The following is a 20140-nucleotide window of genomic DNA, read 5'->3' as shown; positions in this document are numbered from 1 at the left end:
AAGGCGCGGGTACTTACCTGCTGGCAGACCGGAACCGGGGCACCCCCTTCTCTCCATTGAAGCCTATGTGTTTTGGGCACCTCTTTGACCTCTGCACCTGACCGGCCCTGAGCTGCTGGTGTGGTGACTTTGGGGTTGCTCTGAACCCCCAACGGTGGGCTACCTTGGACCAAAAACTGAAACCTGTAAGTGACTTACTTACCTGTGAAACCTAACAATACTTTACCTCCCCCAGGAACTGTGAAAATTGCACTGTGTCCACTTTTAAAACAGCTTATTGTGTTTTATGTAAAAAGTATACATGCTAATGTAATGATTCAAAGTTCCTAAAGTACTTACCTGAAATACCTTTCAAATGAGATATTACATGTAGAATTTGAAGCTGAGGTTCTTAAAATAAACTATGAAAATATATTTTTCTATAACAAAACCTATTGGCTGGATTTGTCTCTGAGTGTGTGTTCCTCATTTATTGCCTGTGTGTATGTACAACAAATGCTTAACACTACTCCTTTGATAAGCCTACTGCTCGACCACACTACCACAAAATAGAGCATTAGTATTATCTCTTTTTGCCACTATCTTACCTCTAAGGGGAACCCTTGGACTCTGTGCATACTATTCCTTACTTTGAAATAGTGCATACAGAGCCAACTTCCTACAGTCTCCCACTGAAATGGTTTGTATGCAGTTGCAATGAATACATATTCAGTGACCGTTACTGGTGAAATCCCAAATCCACATACCTCTTTCATTACTGATGCCAGGAAAAAAGTCAGTGCAGTTCAGCATCTTACAAAAGTTTTTTTATTAGCTGAACATAAACAAAGGGTTGTGTATTGCAGGTCTGCTTTATTAATACCAAGAAAAAGTAGCTGGAGAGAAAAATCTTCAGCACCTTTCAAAACATTTATTAGTTGCATAAGATAAGAACAAAGCAGTGTTTCCTGCAGGCCTGGTTTATTGATATTTAGAAAAAAATCACTATAGAGAAGAATCTTCAGCATCTTTCAAAGTTTTTTTATAAGCGGAAGATGAACAAAGCATTGTGTACTGCAGGCCTGGGTTTCAGACACCAAGAAAAAAGTAGAAGGAAAGAAGAATCTTCAGCATATTACACATTTTTATGAGCTGCACAAGATAAGAACAAAGCAGGGTTTACTGCAAGCCTGGTTTATTAACTTCAAGAAAAAAAGATTGCAACAGCGAAGAATCTTTGAACAAGCAATGTGTACTGCAGGCCTGGTTTATTGACACAAAAAAACGTAAAGGGAGCAATGAGAATATAATTGTCAACATGACTGGCGCCATAAAAACATTAAAGACAAAACTTAACCTTTCAAAGAATGCAGAGTAGAGGGCAAATTCAGTACTTTCCTTCATGCTTCAGTCCAAATATCTGCATAAAACAAAGCTGAAGTTCAGGTGATCTGGACATTAAAAACACAGCAATCTTGTCACAGCTGTAATAGAAGACTAATACCTCTTTGAATCCATCTGTACTTGTGATTCAGCAAAGCTTTGCATCGGCTGACTGCCACACATTGTGAGGCACTAGACCCAGCCACACAAGTGGTGCAGTGCTGGGTTATAGGAATTTTGTGGATTTCTGCAGGTTCCGGAGGTTTTCATCAAAGAAATGTGTGAATTCAGGCAAGGTTTAAGGTCTGTAGGGCATTGTGGGGAAAAGCAAGTTACCTTATCCTGGATTCCCCTAGGTGTCTAGATTTAAAAAATGTACAGGTTTGCTAAGTTTCCCAAGGTGCCAGTTAAGCTAGGGCCCAAAAGCCACAGCTATCCACTTTGCAAAACAACGGGTCAGTTTTAAGTGGAAAATTTTGATGTATCCATGTTGTGTTTTGGGACGTTTCCTGTTGCAAGCACAAGGCCGACCCACACAAGTGTGGTACCATTTTTATGAGGAGACGTAGGAGAATGCTGGGCGGAAGGACGTTTGTGGTTCTCAGCAAATTCCAGAACTTCCCATCAGAGACATGTGAGGAAAATGTGTTTTTTTAGTCAAAATGTTCTGTGTGACACAACCTGGTCAGAGCCACGCAAGTCACCCCATCCTGGCCATCCTGGCTTCCCCTGGGTGTATAGTTTTTTAAAATGTACGGGTTTGCTAGGTTTCTCAAGGTGCCAGCTGATCTAGGACCCAAAAACCGCGGCTACCAACTTTGCAAAAAAAGAGTCAGTTTTGCGTGGAAACATTTGATGTATCCCTGTTGGGTTTTGGGCTGTTTCCTGTTGCAGGCATAAGGCCTACCTACACAAGTGAGGTACCATTTATTATTGGGAGACGTAGGAGAATGCTGTGTGGAAAGAAGTTTGGCTACATATCTTGTGCCCCTTTCGGAAATACATGGGTTTGCTTGTTACAAAATAAATGGTGAAAACTAGGTATCATATGAATTTCTCTATACCCGTTACACAATAAAAAACCATTGCAAGGTGCAGCTCAGTTATTGGCTCTGGGTACCTTGAGTTCTTGGAAACCCCACAAACCATTTATATCCCTACAACCAGAATGGTCAAATAGAGGTAATGGTATATAAGTTTTGTGAATCGGCCATCCTGATGAGAAGTTACAAATTAAAATGTCACAAATGCCTGTTTATTCATACTAATTTTCAATGCTTTTTTTTATTTGAACACTTGTTTTATTTGGGAAAACCTTGAGGGAGCTACACAAATGACCACTTGCTGAATTCAGAATTGTGTCTAGTTTTCAAAAATGTATTGCTTTCTGGGATCCACCATGAGTTTCAAACCTGTTTCCACCACAAACCAGTAAGGAGGCTAAACGCACAAAAAAATAGGACTAGAAAATGTAGTTTTCTGAATCAAGTCTTCCTGTTATTGAAAGCTGGAAAGATAGTGATTTTAGCACAGCAAAACTTTCATTGATGCCATTTGCAGGAAAAAAACAGACACTTTCTGCTGCAGCACTTTTTTGTATTCTTCCCAAAAACGACATGATGCTATATTTTGGATAATTATTTGGTCCCCTTCAGGGGAATCCACAGACCCTGTGTACCTTTAGAATCCCTAAGATGTTTGAAAAAAAGTATGTAACTTTGTCATGGATAGCTTTGGTGGACAAAAAGTTATGGAGGCCTGAGCGTAGACTACCCCAAATAGCCCCCCAAAAAAAGGCTTAGCATGGAGGGGGGGAGGAGGGGCTTAGCAGAAAGGGGGCTAAAACACATCCGCTGGACTATAAAACCAAGTGTGTAAATACAGAAAAGCAGCATAAACTTAAAAATAGAATAGTAAGAGAAATTATGAAGAAGGTAAACTAGAAACAAGTCTTTTAGAATGCTGCAACTTTTAAATGGACTCCTCCAGTCCTTATTTGAGTCTGGATTACATTGACGGGCAGTGGTGCACTGTTTCTAAACAAGACATGGCTATCTACGGCCAGATGGGAACCACAAAAGTGGTGCCTCCGGTTTGTGATGGCTTGAGGTTACAGTATACCTACTGTTCAACACAGAGGCACAAGTGGGTAGGATCGGAGATTCACGACGTGCCCATGCTTTTTTGATTTATGAAAAAACATTCCCCTACTTTTCATAAAAAGACAACGGTTCCAGGACCGTTAATTCTGATAGTTTAAATTCTTCAGCTGAAGTGTCATTCAGTAAGTCTCCTGTTCTGTGAAACCGAAGCAGGGCAGACAGCTAAACAAGCCTTCCTGCCAGTGTGCCAACTTACCTTAAAGAAATGCAAATGTGCAATACCAGTTAATCTGCAAATGTAGAGGGTAATCTGCAAATGTAAAGGATGCTTGGAGCCAGTACTGGCTTCAATTGATTGAATCACTTGAAGCTTTGTGATGACAAAGTTTTATTCTTTTTGAGTGGTAATGCAAAAACAACTGAGATGTGACGTGCATGCTTTTAATTGTAATTTTATTTATATAGCGCTTACTACCCATAGAAGTGTTGAAGGGATAGTAATGTAAACAAAAATTGCATTATGTACAGTGCGGGTATTAGTAAAAGTCTATATTTTGGAAGCACCATTTTATCTTAAACCTTTTTGCGCATTTTGTAGTAGTCTATTTTAGGCAGTGTGTAGTGCAAGCATAAAATAATGACTTACATATTCCCAGTACTTTTTGTTACAGGCTGTGACCTCATATTAGTAGAAATACACGTCACTACTCTCCACTGCACCAAGATTTAATTAAATCTGTGGCTTTTGGTTACACGCTGAACTCTCAGTGCATTAACTAAGAGAGGTTTCATGATGTACTATAGAACATTCCCCACTGAGTAACTACTTTATTTTTCATTTAAGCTGCGCGTTACTGTATGTGTAGCTACCTCACAGTGAAAGATAAAACAAAAACTTACAAAATAGAGCACATCTTTGACCCCGCCTCCACGTTTACTGACCCCCATCCCCATCCCATGCAGCAGCAGAAGCAAATTCCAGCCAATGTCTTCCTTAACTACGCCTTCCATGAACTGGTTCCGGGTTGGAGAAGCAATGGCAGGGCTCTGGGAGTGCACGCTAACAGGAAGCAAGCATGACATTCGGAAGTAATTCCTTTGTAGTTTTTCCGGCTCGAAACCTGCAAAGTAATAACCCGGCCGGTGTTTCTTTGGACTACCAGCGCTCGCGATGGGGGATGCTTGGCCGGAGCTGGAGGCGGTCGCCCGGGAGAAGCGGCGGGAGCTGGTGCTGCAGGGTCCGCAGGCGGACGCACGTCTCGAGCAGGCCTCCGGTCGTCTCCCCCCGCGGCTCTTCTCGCTGAAGTTGCTAAATTACCTGGAAGTGTCCGGCTGCCCGGGTCTGCGGGAGTTGCCGGCTGAGCTGGGTCAGCTGCGGGCTCTGACTAGCCTCATTCTGTGCCGGGACGGACTGGCCGCGGTGCCCGGTCAGGCTCTGGCCCAGCTGGCTGCCCTGAAGGTGCTCGACCTGTCTGGTAACCAGCTGACTGAGCTACCCGAGCAGCTGTGCGGTCTGCCGGATCTCAACACCCTGAATCTCAGCTGTAACGAGCTGAAAAGCCTCCCGGCAGGTCTAGGCCGCTGCCCTCGCCTGGCCGTGCTGAACATCTCCCGTAACCAGCTCTCCGCCTTCCCCGCTGGTTTCTTCAGCCCGGAACTGGCGCTTCTTGGGACCCTTAGCGCGTCGGAGAACCAGATCGAGGAACTGAGTGGGGACATCGGTCTCTTGCCCTCCCTCAAGGTACTGCAGCTGTCAGTATCATGGAAAGGGGGGTGGGGGCGTGCAGGTTGTTTGACAGTGCCGGTCCCGGGATCGGACAAGCAGTGCTTTAAATGGGCCGGTACTGAGTACCGGCACTTTGTTTATTTTTTATTTTGGGAGGGAGAGTACCTGCACTTCTGAAGAAAAACATAAAACTTTTAATATGTGAGTGCCGGCACTTCTCAGAAACAAGCAGGTATTCTAGGTACAGAGCACCTGCACTTTTATTTTTCCATTTCAAGCGCTGCGTACATGTGTATAGTTTAGCTTAGTTACTGTGTGTGTCAGGAGAAGTAGAAGCAGGTTCGTATGATATACTAACATTTGCGCACGAAATGTTTCCAAATGGAAGTGGTACGGCAGCGGATCTGCATCTTAGGTCCTGTAAAGATGCGAAATTGCCTTTCGTGAATGTCCCGTACTTCTTGGCTAGACTACGGGAATACACCTTGGAACTGAACCTCTGTGTTTTCCAATTAAAATTGGGGGTATCACGTACACTTTACGTTTCGAGGAAAAAAAGGTTGAAAATAACCATTTCTTTCAAAGTAACGAAGGGAAAGGTTTTTAAAGGTAGCTTGCTAGAAAAGGTAATTTTTGGCAGTGTGCGTGGAAAAAAACACCACAGGATGCAGATGTCCAAAAAGCTGGATGAACTCAGAGTCACAGTGGTCAATAATCTAGTGGATTAGGAATATGAGGATTGTTATATGCTTAGTGGCTCGTTGGAGGGAAATCTATTAAGTAAACACCAAGACACATTTGACAAAATAATATAGATTTACTAAAATACTGCAGTGGATATCAGTCGCCTCTGTGGAGACTTAATCTGATGTCTGATGAACTGCTCAGAAGCTGCTGTATTTGTGTTGAAAAACAACATAAGGAACACCCTTATAAAGGATCTAGTGCCATCTGTGGTGTAAGTCATTTTCACACAGGGCATGCAAACAACAAAATTAGTCATATAAGTTCTTAGAAACATGATAGCTATTCTTAGAAACAAAAATACATAATTTCCCATCCTTCCAGTGCGGTTACTAAACAGTGAAGAGTCTGCATGTGGGCATAGCAGTGAGTGGTTATGGTGTGTTGAAACTTGATTGGTCCAAGATACCTGACCTTTAGCATGTGCAATGTGGTGTAGGCAGTAGTAGACTATGAATAGTACCCTGAAGTGATGTCTGTTTTTTAAGTGAAATCAGTGTAAATCATTCAGGATTAGTGATGTATTGAGTTTTTTTGACTAATGTGGATGCTCCGAGTAGGGAAACTTTGACGTCCTATTGATGATCATGGTTGTCCCATAAGGAGGGATTTCATTTTGCTTAGTTTGACTTGACAGCAGTGCATATATGGTACCTTGAAACCCTCGGTGTACAGCTTATATGGTCATAGGAGCCAATCCCCAGTTGAGTTAAAGGGGCTAACAGGTGTAAGAGTGTATGTATATGGTATTTCTTTAAAGAACTGAGCCTTCAGCTCTTTTCAAAATTGGAGCAACGTTGATGCGGTCCTGATTGATATGGGGATGTTGTTCCAGATCCTGGATGCACAGATGAAAAGAACCTTTTATTCTGTTTCCTATTTTTTTCTTTTTTTTCTTACACTTTCTGGTCTGCAGTATGATTGGTTTCCTGGCTGTGGGTGTTCCGAGAACCACTACAGATGGTGAGCTGGTCTGCAGGATAGGCAGGGATGCTGATTGTGATGGATTTGTAAATGATGCAGCTGGTTTTGAAGATGGCGCAGGGTGCAAGGGAAGCCAGTGGTGTTCCATCTGGGGGTGATGTAATCATATGTCATCAGTCTGTAGATTACATTTAATATGGCATTTAGGCTACCCCTAATGGGTGCCAGTGTGCAGTCTGGCCAGGGAGTAGGGTATTGCCACAATCCAGATGCCAGAGTACAAACAACTGAACATTAGTTCTGAAGTCACTTTTTGTTAAACACTGTTTAACATTCTTTAGAAAATAGAACTGATACTAAGCTATCCCTTTATTGTTTTGTTTTTTATTTTTGCACTGTTATCCTTGTGGATGATTTCTGTATCCATGGTGAATCCAAGAGATTTGGCATTTAGTGACAGCTGAGATGTGAAGGTTTTTCTCAATGAGCTGTGTTTGTTTTTTAGTTAGTTTGTTTTTCTTGGCAAATAATAGGGATTCTGTCTTGGTTGTTATGAGCTTCAGGTAGATGCTGGAATCCAGGTCTGGATGATATGAAGTGTTTGAAGCGTCTGATGTTTAAAGTGGAGGAGACTCCAGTAGAGATGTGTATCATCTGCATATTGGTGAATCTTGATGCTGTTTTCTGTGAGTTGAGCACCAAGCGGCTCCATGTCAGTGTTGAATATGACAGAAGACCGTATGGAGCACTGGGGGACTCCACATGTGATGGGATCTTATGTGACTTAGAGGTGCCCATGTGAACAAACTGGGGTGAGTTGAAAAGGTAGGAGGAAATCCCCTGAAGGACATTGCTGATTATTTCCATTTGCACCTAGAGAGCAGAGGAGAGTGGGACAGCCGACTGTGTCAAAGGCAGCTGGGAGGACCAGCAATATCAGGAGGCAGGGGTCATCCTCATCTGTGGGCAAGAGGGCATTTTCTGCAAGGTGTAAGGTGAAGGTCTCTATGCAGCAGTGTGATATGAAGCCAGATTGGAAGTCTGCAGGAGATGGTTAGCATTGATGTAAAGATGGATTGAACATAGACTGCTTTTTCAATGATTTTGATAATGAATGTTAGGTGAGGAATCAGCCAGTATTTGGCAAGGTTATCAGGGTTTAGTGTAGGCTTCTTTAGGAGTGGGAGGTTCTGGCTAGTCTTGAGAGCTTCTGGAATGCTGCCTTGAGTGAGGGAAGCATTAACCTTGTTAATTAGGGGTAAGAGAGAGCTTTGATGAAGGACGATGTTAAGACATCTTGATAAGAACTAGATTTGAGGGACTTGATTATGCCAGCCAGGTCTGGGAGAGAGAGGGTTTTGAAGGCTGACCATTGCAAGATTCTATGAGAAGTGGGTGTGAGAGATGAAGCAGGCTTGGTATCATCAATGATCAAAGCTTCTGTATTTTTTCAATGAAGAAGAGATTGATGGCATTGTACCTTTCGGTAGAGTGATGAATAAGTGGGTCTGACGGGGAGTTGGTGCAGTGCTTGTCTTAAGTGGCAGTAAGTCCCAAGGAATTCTGTGAAACGGGCAGTTTTAGGGTGTAATGTGTTGCTCATTTTGTTGCTAGTGCTTGAATAAGGTTCTTAGTGCTGGGTGGTTAAGAGCCTAATGGACTCTATTATTAACTGTTCCAGTTGGATCTCTCAAAAACCACCCATCTTAAACTTACAGTTTATGAAAATCTTACTCTGTGTACCTATTTTCATAACTATTATGATTTACTGATTTTAATACTTTTACACCAACAGTGAGAACAATGTTACAATTAGACTTTCGAAATATGTTTTGACCATTGTGTTAATATCCATTTATTTTGACTATGTTCTTTAACATTTTCTAACAGAGTCTAGACCTATCTAGCAACAAGCTGACTGAAATACCTGCTGAGCTCGCTGACTGTTCCAAGCTGAAAGAAATCAATTTTAAAGGCAACAAGCTCAAGGACAAACGATTGGAGAAGATGGTCAATGGTTGCCAGCCCAAATCTGTGCTTGAGTATTTACGTGTTGGGGGGCGAGGTGGCGGAAAAGGAAAGAGTAAAGAAAACGGCGAGAAAGATGATGGCAGAGAAAAAGATAAAAAGAAGAAGAAGGACAAGAAAACTAAGAAAGAAGGCGCAGGAGAGGAAGATGATGAGTTGGAAGACATAAACAGAATGATGATCAAAGTTCTTCACATTTCTGAAAATTCAGCACCAGTCATTGTTAAAGTCACCCCAGCTGTGAAGGACGTGCGACCATATATTGTGTGCTGTGTGCTGAAAGGAATGAACTTGAAAACAGGAAACTCTCTGAAGAGATTTCTAACTGCTCAGGTAATTAGTATTCCAGTCAATGTGCTTTTTAATACTTAGGTTTGATATGAATCAGTAGTGCAAGAGGAACATGCTAATACAGTTTGGAGAGTGAGCAATAGTAATTATGAACATGAGGAAGGATAAGGACCAAGAAAGCTCGTATGTTTGTATTTAATCTTGTCTAGTACTTGATGGTTCTCTACAAGAAATGCTGTACACATTAAATGGTACATAAGGAAAGAGAGATGTGATTAAGGGATAGATACCAGTGCACACTTGTGCATGCAGTATTCTTCAGTAAATATTTGCAGAGAGGTTCAAAACGATAGTGGAACTTATTAAACTTATTTGAAAAAAAATACAGCATACTCATGAGCCAGGCACAGTTGTGTTACTTTGGAGAATACGAGAATACTCGTCACAGTTAAAATCGAAATCCTGTGTATCCTGGAAGATTGAGTTGCTTGCACTATCAAGCTTGATGGTCTCAAGTATGTTGAAGATCCTCTGGTGGCTGTTGAGAATTGGTAATTGGATGCATTCAGGAATAAGCTTCGATGCATGTGGGTGCAAAGTTTTGTACTCTGAAAGCTGCATGTGGAAGCTTAGGGTGGTAAATTGGTTGCAAGTGGAGAGAGAGCAATTGCGTTTGTGGATGGTCTGCATAAGATAGGTGCTGCCTGTTTATTGACTGATGAGAAGAATGAAGTGAGGAATTTATGAAGAACTCTGTTGTAAGAAAAAAGCCAGACAAACTGATAGTGGATATAGGTGATGGCGGATTGATCAGAGTGCAGGTAGTATTGTCAGGACTTATGGAGGTGGAGTGGTTTGTGGCAGAATTATTTCCAACTGGCATATTATATGGTGGCTACCTTTAGACCAGAATCTACTGTCGCTCACGAAAGTATAGGAGATTAGAGACGAAAGGCTTTCTGCACTAGTTGGCTTTTGGACTTCTCTGACTTTCTTGTAGTCCAGAATTGACTGCAAATCAGGAGGCATACCATTCATACTTGCACAGTAATACATCTCTACATTTCATTTGTTTACTTCTGTTCTATTCTGCGAGAAATCAGTCATAACATCAAAAAAGCATTAGCTGCTAGATCCACAGACCATGTGTAAAACATATATTGCGAGGTAGAACTCAAATAAGTATTTTATGGCACTCATCAGTGTTCGGCATTTTAAGTATTTCCATGTATCATGGTTTCAGCTACAACATCATCATTGCTGATATCCCAACCTAAAGATACTTAAGCAGATGCACTTGCTGTACATATACACGCATTACCCAGCATCAAATATAACACAAAAGCAACAACCTTTTTTCTAAGGTACACAATACTGTACACAAAGCATACATAAATAACATATCCACACCATCCTCTGTTTGTGGAGTTTATATACAGTTCTTACCCAACAATTATTATACCACACTTGTACCAACACGTATTAATAGCCATCATCCAACTTTTGTTTTTGAGATAATTAATTTCATGCCCCGTGGTTATGTGGCTCACTGAGAGAAATTCTCTGTCAGCATAGCACCCATAGTGGTATCTCCAAAGTACCCACAGTTCTTTCTCGCCCCCAGTGTCTACCCTGAGTCTCGGGGCTTGAAATGAGGAGACAGTCCCACCCTTCTAGCACCATGATAGGTAGCTTGCCTGGTATGGTTTATCTTGTTAATGCCATCCTATGTTCGCTCCCTCAGAGGGTAGCCTGGCTCACCACATCTGTAAACGTGGTTATTTACTTCTACTGCACCTTAAACGTGTACAGTATGCTATAATGGCCCAGAATAGTTTTTAGTGGCTTATCTTCAAACTGCATGGCCAGTCTCTTGCACGGAATCAGTCGTAAAAGATTGGACCTCACTATCCAAATAGCCAACAAGCAGTGAAATTTGACAGATATTTTCTGGAAAACCACTTAAAGCCCATAGGTTACCCGTCCAGGGAAGGGCTTCAAGAGAACTAAAATTCCAGCTTCTCATGTGGGTGGCCAGGCTGCAGAGAATGAGCCCTCCACTCATGTGGAGGACTATTTAAGGTACATTATCCACTGCTGGAAAGGACCATTTGAACAGTCGCTTTCAGTCATTTCTCATGGGCCATTCAATGAGGAATGGGGCTACCACACCTAGAAAGTGTCCTCTTAAGAACCAGGCTTCTAAAGATTTGTAATGGAAACAGGCGTGAGTTTATTTTCTCCGCTTCAGGACTCATCCGTTGATGCTTATAATATGACTTCAATACCAGCAATATGGGACTGTGTATTGTGTATCAATGAAACTTCATAAAAATTGATGTGGGTTATATTTTGCTGTATGAATGCAGGCAGCCAAAAGTGACGGACCCAAAGTGTTGTCAATTGTGTGATATGAGAGTATGAACTCTACTGGTGCAGGGCCTGCATACAGTAACATATACATTCCTCTCCACCTTTCCTGACACTAGTTCCATTTCCAGTATGTTTTGTATCTGCCAACATTAAATCAACCTCCACCGCTTTTGAGTGTGCCTTCACAATTGCATGCTTCAGCCTCCACAGCCAGAAATGAGGCCTCTACTGTAGGGATGTTCGGCTTCACACGAATGACAGTAGTCACCTTCTTAACCCTTTCGCTGCCAGGCCTTTTCCCCCTCCTGTGCCAGGCCTTTTTTTGCCTATTTGGGGCAGTTTGCGCTTAGGCCCTCATAACTTTTTGTCCACATAAGCTAACCAAGCCAAATTTGCGTCCTTTTTTTCCAACATCCTAGGGATTCTAGAGGTACCCAGACTTTGTGGGTTCCCCTGAAGAAGGCCAAGAAATTAGCCAAAATACATTGAAAATTTCGTTTTTTTCAAAAAAATGGGAAAAAGTGGCTGCAGAAGAAGGCTAGGGGTTTTTCCCCTGAAAATGGCATCAACAAAGGGTTTGCGGTGCTAAACTCACCAGCTTTCAGGAACAGGCAGACTTGAATCAGAAAACCCAATTTTTCAACACAAATGTGGCATTTTACTGGGACATACCCCATTTTTACAATTTTTTGTGCTTTCAGCCTTCTTCCAGTCATTGATAGAAATGGGCATGAAACCAATGCTGGATCCCAGAAACCTAAACATTTCTGAAAAGTAGACAAAATTCTGAATTCAGCAAGGGGTCATTTGTGTAGATCCTACAAGGGTTTCCTACAGAAAATAACAACTGAAAAAGAAAAATATTGAAATTGAGGTGAAAAAAAATAATTTTTTCTCTACGTTTTACTCTGTAACTTTTTCCTGCAATGTCAGCTTATCGAAAGCAATATACCGTTACGTCTACTGGACTCCTCTGGTTGCGGGGATCTGTAGGGCTTGTAGGTTCATCAAGAACCCTAGGTACCCAGAGCCAATAAATGAGCTGCACCCTGCAGTGCGTTTTCATTCTATACCGGGTATACAGCAATTCATTAGCTGAAATATGAAGAGTGAAAAGTATCAAGAAAACCTTTGTATTTCCAAAAAGGGCACAAGATAAGGTGTTGAGGAGCAGTGCTTATTTGCACATCTCTGAATTCCGGGGTGACCATACTAGCATGTTAATTACAGGGCATTTCTCAAATAGATGTCTTTTTTACACACTCTCCTATATTTGGAAGGAAAAAATGTAGAGAAAGACAAGGGGCAATAACACTTGTTTTGCTGATCTACGTTCCCCCAAGTCTCCCGATAAAAATGATACCTCACTTGTGTGGGTAGGCCTAGCGCCCGCGACAGGAAACGCCCCAAAACGCAACGTGGACACATCCCATTTTTTGACAGAAAACAGAGCTGTTTTTTGCAAAGTGCCTACCTGTAGATTTTGGCCTCTAGCTCAGCCGGCACCTAGGGAAACCTACCAAACCTGTGCATTTCTGAAAACTAGAGACCTAGGGGAATCCAAGATGGGGTGACTTGTGGGGCTCTGACCAGGTTCTGTTACCCAGAATCCTTTGCAAACCTCAAAATTTGGCTAAAAAAACACATGTTCCTCACATTTCTGTGGCAGAAAGTTCTGGAATCTGAGAGGAGGCACAAATTTCCTTCTACCCAGCTTTCCCCCAAGTCTCCCAATAAAAATGATACCTCACTTGTGTGGGTAGGCCTAGCGCCCGCGACAGGAAATGCCCCAAAGCACAACGTGGACACATCCCATTTTTTGACAGAAAACAGAGGTGTTTTTTGCAAAGTGCCTACCTGTGGATTTTGGCCTCAAATAAATTTGACCCCCCCCCTGCCCGGGAGCGACTCTTGCCTACGGGGTCGCTCCCCCTGCGTGACATTGGCGCCAAAAAACAAATCCCCGGTGCCTAGTGGTTTCTGCCCCCAAGGGGGGCAGAAATGGTCTAAATACAATTTGCCCCCCCAGGGCAGCGACCCTTGCCTGATGGGTCTCTACTCATCTCTAAAAAAACAAACAAACAAAAAAAAAACACCCCAAAAAACTTTGCCCTGGCGCCTAGAGGTTTCTGCCCCCAGGGGGTGCAGAAATGACCTAAAAAGCAGAGCTTCCAGCGCGATGGGGGAAGCCCCTGTGACAAATGAGCGCGTGCTCGCGCGCTGACGTCCCAGGGGGAGTGGGGGGGGGGGGTCGGGGGTGGAAGGGGAAGGTCTTCCCCTTCCATCCCCGCCTTGGGGGGGGGGGAGGTGGGTGCACAGGGGGGGCGCGCTAGCACTCCCCCAAGTTCCCGTGCTTTGGACGAGGTGACCTCGTCCAAGGTACATGGGAACTGTAGCCTTGGACGAGGTCACCTCGTCCAAGGCACAGAAGGGGTTAAAGGCCTGGCAGATGCACAGGTGGGCCCTAGGTTCAATGGGTCATTTACAAAGTTAAAGTTGTACACAAATTAATAACTTTACTACTTTTGGCTTTTCACTATTTATGAACGCAGAGTTACTCAGGAGTGTAGACTAACATGTCCCCTCCCTGAATTGAGGGGGTGAAGCCTAAATTACAAGTGTACAACTTTTCACACATCGGCAGATGTCTCCGCCACCATGATGGAGTTCTCCCGATAGTAAACTTTAGGGAAATGTATCAAAGTTTATGAAACCTAAAAATACATTTGTAAAATATATTAATGTTAAACTTTGTGTATTTAAGGTAAATTATTTTAAATTAAAAACAAAATAAAAAAAAGTGCTACAGCGTTAACTTAATTCTTAAATGTTTACTTATGTTTATATTAAATGACACCCACCTAATGTATCCAGTTTATAATTTTTTATTTAGTAAAAGTATTTAACATTATGTATAGAATTCATTTGAAATATATATAGTTTTAAATAAACGTGTTACATTACTGTTTACATTAAAAGGTTATTTAATAGTTTACTAAAATATGTTTAGTTCTATTGCTGTGTAATTTTTTTAACAATTACATTTACTTATATTTTTAAAACGTTATAGTATGTTCATTTATTTTAACAGTAGTTCATAAGGGCTAATTTCAAGTTCCTACCTCCGTTATTTTGTATGGAAGGGTATTGCAGTGCTAGCGTTTGTGGATGCCTGGCGCTGGAATTAATCCAGCTCAGACCTGCACTATATTTATGACTGGTTTGGGTCATTTGTGGCTGTAGTAACTGTATAAGTGCAGTTTGTAAATAGTAATGGACCTACTCTTTTAGTGGTAGCGGTGCATTGTCCTTGGCAAAACCCCTATTTACTAATAAAAAAAAGTATCTCTACTTGTGCAGAGATCTCTGCAGTCTGGGCAGCGATATCTGCACATTAAAGATAGGAGAGAAGGCATTCCACAGACCTCCGCATTTAGATTAGTACATAGCAATTTGTTGTATGTTAGTATTGTTTTAGTAGTGCTAATCGTACTACAAAGTGCATTTTGTGCTTAGGCCCCTCATTGTTTAGAGAACTACTTGCTCCTAGGGAAAAACAGGTTCAGTAGCCATTTGTCTGTCATCTTTGAACTCCTCAATGACATTTGTATGTTTTGTTTAATTTGTTGAAATCAAGAACAAGTGTGGAAGGCATCAAAAAGCACCTTATCAAAGGATGGAAAACTCATTACAAGTATCATTTTAGGCAGACCCCTCTAGTGCCTTGTGGGCTTATTGTGAGTTTGGAGGATAGTAGGCTAGTTGGAAGGATTATTTAAGATTTTAATTGACTGTTTTAACTATCGTATATAAAAATAATTTCACACTTTATTTCCTTTATCTCTATTATGTAACTGGCATGTATTGGTAAACCAATACATAGTGTGCTATCATGCAGCAAATGCATTTATGTGTCAGTGGCAGCTGGTGTCAAACACTTACGACTTGAGTACTCCTTGGGATCTGGCAGGGGCATTTGTTGAGCAGAAGGGTAGACTGAATGACTGTCAGAGGGCTAGACTGGAAACAGTACTGGCTTAAACTATGGTTAGGAGATTTGGCTGCAGTAGTTGTTTTATGTCAATAGGTTTTATCTGTTAAATGGCTTTCGGACTCCCCACTACATTACTAGATTTTACAGGTGGTTTAGCATTCAGTATAGTACCCAACCCGTTCCCTTAAGGATTCAGGGTAGGTCTCAAGAGAGAGGTTCCTTCAGGCAGCCGTGCAATACTGTAGCACATCATTGTCTTGCTTAATCTTATAATTACTGTCTGCACAACACATGAGGCGGTTATGGATATGGAAACAGCAACTTCCCAAAGTAAGGGATTTAAGTGTATGAGTAACTTCTTTGCTGCCTTCTCAAGGGGAATATGCTTTGAGTTCCTAGTTTTAGAGGAGGTAAATAGGGTTGAGGAATATAGGCCATTGCAATATCCCCTGTGAAAACACAAACATTTGGAGAAAGATGTGAAATTTGTAAATGTTATAAGTCAGTCTACACAGTGAAGGTCCATCAGTAGAAGTAAGGGGGACATAAAGGGCTTGAGAATTGTGCTGATTTATGGTAGTGCTCCTCTTACGTTATGCATTCTCTGACACTGTTCGCTAACTAATGAAGGAGCTAATTGTGCTTCTGGGTACCTACAAGTGTATATAGTTCTACAGTGTTGTGGATGATGACGCTTCTGTCTTTGAGAAGTAATAGAGTGGACTGATAGGTTGGTGCAATTGTTGAGAGGCAGTTTTACTGCAGAAATTCAGATATTGCGAGAAGGAGAAGTTCTGTCCTACATTAGTAAAAGACAATGGAAATCTCATTAGAATCTGTTATGTAGTGTCCACCTTTACAAACAGCTGGATTTAGTGAAGGCCATTCTTAAGATCTCAAAGTAAACCTCTTGCTGAATGAAATGCTTGACTTTTTTAGATGCTTTCTAGCGTATTCTATTTGTGTCTGCTTCTGGGAACTTGACTGTTTCACAGTCCCTAACCAGGACCCTTCTCAAAAAGAAGTTATAAAGCCTACTCTTCAAAGGGCATTTTAGGTCGTCTTGTAGTCTTTGACCTAATGTTTCAGAATAATATGTTCAAAAATATACTGATTTAGATGTTTTATATTTCATGACTACTTAGAGTACCTTCTCAAATATTTTCTCATTAGAGTGAAAAAGTTAATGTATTGCTTGTGTAGAAGAATCATAGACTTTAAAAAGAAGATGTGGGCTTTATGCTATCAAGTGATTAAAATGTTGTTTTGCCCATGAAATGTGAAATAAGATCAGCACTTTGAAGTTAGAAGGAATTGCACCAGTAAGTGGATAGGAAATGGAGGTAAGCTGAAACTGAGTCTGAGATATCTAAGGGGCACATTAAAGAGAAAGTATCACACCCATGAATTTTAAGAGCCAAAACAAGTTCTAACTGTTGTGATGAAAGGAGGTAGTTTTTAGTGTGGGAGTGTGAGACTGTGGTAAGTGGGGAGAAAAGTATACTGATCCAGAAAATTTTGCAATTCTTAATTCTGTCCTTTTAGCTCACAGTTGCATTATAAAACAAAAATTAGTGGCAGACATTGCCTTTGAAGGAGAGATTTCGATTTATTAACAGACAAATATTGGAGCTAGAACTTGACAACCTTTACCTGAAAAAAGCTATTCGTCCTAAACAAATATGTTCTAGCACATCAAGAAAACGTATTCAAGTGGTGGCAGCATGTAAGCCACAAATATAATATATTGTCCAAGGATGGCAAACAGTTTGAGTTACTAAATATATACAAAATCAGTAAATACATTAAGTGCCTGAGATATCAGGTTGTTTGAAATCTAAGCACATGCCCAGTATTACATTCTTTTTACTCCGGTTCGGTTTAGGGGTGGGGTAGGTGCTTTTGGGGGGGGGGGGAGGGAGGCTGGACTGATGAACCATATGAAGTAGAAGATTCATCAGTCCAGCCCCCCAAAGCACCTAGAGCTGTGACTGATAACCCCTGAGGGGTCATTTGTGCATAGTGTGTTTGTAAAAATATGTTTTTGTAGCTCAGACTAGACATTTGGAACTTGAAAGTAACAGGAGGGCCCAGGAGTGTTCAAAAGATGGATGTCTCAGAACTACAAAAATGGCCATTTTTAATTTTACTGTTTCAATTACTCCAGTTAGATAGTGGAAAATCTATCAACATTTGACATGTACCATCTACAAAACACAAACATTGGCAAAGCCAGTACGGCTTTCTTCTACAAGAGCAATTGGCTTTACCAATGTGTTTGAGCCATGTTGTATACCAGAGTGACTGCTGTCCAGCTTGGCTAAAAGTTAGTGGCATAGAGGAGAGTGGCGTGAAGTGTCATAGAGTGGAATGGCAAAGGGTGGAGCAGAGTGTTGTAGAGTGGAGTGACAGAGAGTGTTGGGTACAGAGTGGCATAGTGTGGAGTTGCGTAGAGTGGCATGCACTGGAGTGGCATAGAGTAGAGTGGACTGAAGTAATGTGCAGTGGTGTAGAGTGCAGTGACATTGAATTCACTGGAATAAAATGCAGCATTGTAGAATACAGTAGCGCAGTGTGGAGGGGGAGGGAGTGGGGTGGCGTAGAGTAGAGTACAGTGCTGAAGAGTGAAGTAGTGCAGAGTAGAGTGGCGTAGAGTACAGTGATGCAGATTAGAGTGCTGCGATTAGAAGAACAGTGTCATGGAGTGGAGCAGAGTAGCATAGAGTGAAGTGGTCTAGAGTGCAGGTGTGTAGAGTGCCATAGAGTGTAATGCCATAAGAGTAAAATGGTGTAGAGTGCTGTGGCATAGAGTGGAGTGGTGCAGGGTACATTAGAGTGGCTTACAATGGATTGGCGTAGCATGCAGGGGTATAGAGTTGAGTGTTACAGAGTAAAGTGCATTGGTCTATAGTGTATTGAGGTTGTTAAAGAGTGGCGTAGAGTACGTTGGTGTAGAGTGGAGTTGTGCAGAGTAGGCTGGTGTGGCTTAGACTGGAGTGGTTTAGAGTAGAGTGGCAAAGAATGCATTAGCATTGAGTAGAATGGTACAGGGTAGAGTAGAGAGGCGTAGCGTGAAGAGGTGCAGTGGTATGGAGTGGTGCAGAGTAGAGTGCAATAGTGTGGAGTGGTGCAGAAGAGAGTGGAGTGCCGTAGAGTGGAGTGATCAGGGTTTGGTAGCACACTGCTATTACAGACAACACATTTTCAATTGAAATGACCATTACATTCGCATGGACATACAGCTTTACAAATCAAACTGTAGAGTGCACAGACAAAAATGTGTGGAAATTGCATCACCTGGTGTAATGATTTGTTTTGATCATATTAAAGTATTTGTTCCCAACAGACGTCAGAAATAACAAAAATGTACTTCATTTGTGTTAATAATTCTGATATATTTTGAAATACATACAATGTTTGTTTAAATGTTGCTGTGTGTTGGAAAAAAAAAACTCTTTCCTACCCCCAGTACCCAGCAAGATTGTCACAAAAATCCTGTCACTTTGAAGCCAAAGAATGAACACTAAACAAGCGCCCACAGAAGACAGCGCCTGGCATTTGACCTTGGTCTTTGAATACACATCAAATGTGATAATATAAGAACAAGGTTTACAGGCCTGTTTACAGAAAGGGTGCTGTCTGAAGGATACTGCATGTAAGGTTTGGGCAAGGGAAGGTACTAACTCAAGCTGGACAGCCTAAAACAAGTAAAGGCCGAAAATGTAAAGCAAGAAAATGTGAGTTACAAATCACAAGCCAATGGCAAGTAACGGGCAGAATGCATTAATATGTCAGCTTTCTGAATGTCCCCAAGATGGCTTAAGCAAATGCGCTGCCCTGTCTGGTATTCTGCGACCTAAAAATAAACAACACTTGGTGTAGCAATTTTATTAATAACAATATTCTAGCTAGGTATCTAATTAGGGGAAATGAAGACAGGCCACGCTGGTGTACAGCATGGCTTAAACATATTGGCAAAGCCAGTAGCTCTTGCATAGGCAAGGCCAATTGGCTTTTCCAATGCTTGTTAATTTTTACTTCTATACTTCAAGCATTCTGTATCTTGCTCTCATGGGACAATTTCTGCTGATTGTAAACCAAGCGAGGTTTTTTTTTTCCTGGCAACCCTGAAAAACCTCCTTTGTCCCTTTTTGTTTACCCTTAATTAGGATTATATTCTATTATTTTTAGAGATCATTGTGCTGGGGCTTGTACTTTACGGTCCTGATGACCCATGGCACCTGACAGGGTTGAAACGCTGCTAACAATTTCAGCAACTAAGACAAAATTAAATTAAACTTTTTGCAAGGTACACATATAGGTGTACTGGTGAACATTAAACCTTGAAACTCTGCAAATGCATTCAACATGTCACTTTTTTATCTTGACTCTTTTGGATAACGTGTCTATTAATTGCAACATATGACCACTTTTTGCACTGAGCACTTATGTTCTATTTTCACTATTCTATTTGTTCATGGTCGATTATGCTACTTCTCGATGAATTTGAAGGAATACAGCTTCTGAATTTTGAGGTTTACGATTAAGGAAAAGATAGTATTATTAATTGGATAGTTGCCTTAAAATGCCTCGCTT

At 41.5% G+C, this 20140-nt stretch overlaps 1 protein-coding gene across 1 annotated transcript in view; it reads left to right on the top strand.

Moving 5' to 3' along the window:
- Positions 1 to 4501: 4501 nt before the first annotated feature.
- Positions 4502 to 20140, top strand: part of LRRC47 (leucine rich repeat containing 47) — a 127966-nt gene continuing 112327 nt past the window's right edge. The window contains exons 1-2 of the mRNA XM_069239958.1: positions 4502 to 5205; positions 8749 to 9219. Of these exons, the coding sequence (XP_069096059.1) occupies positions 4636 to 5205; positions 8749 to 9219 (1041 nt within the window). The 5' untranslated portion in view covers positions 4502 to 4635. The remainder of the gene's footprint in view (positions 5206 to 8748; positions 9220 to 20140) is intronic.

The sequence above is a fragment of the Pleurodeles waltl genome, chromosome 6 (genome assembly GCF_031143425.1).
Source record: "Pleurodeles waltl isolate 20211129_DDA chromosome 6, aPleWal1.hap1.20221129, whole genome shotgun sequence".
In the NCBI taxonomy this organism is placed as follows: domain Eukaryota; kingdom Metazoa; phylum Chordata; class Amphibia; order Caudata; family Salamandridae; genus Pleurodeles; species Pleurodeles waltl.
This window is presented reverse-complemented; position numbering and strand designations above follow the sequence as displayed.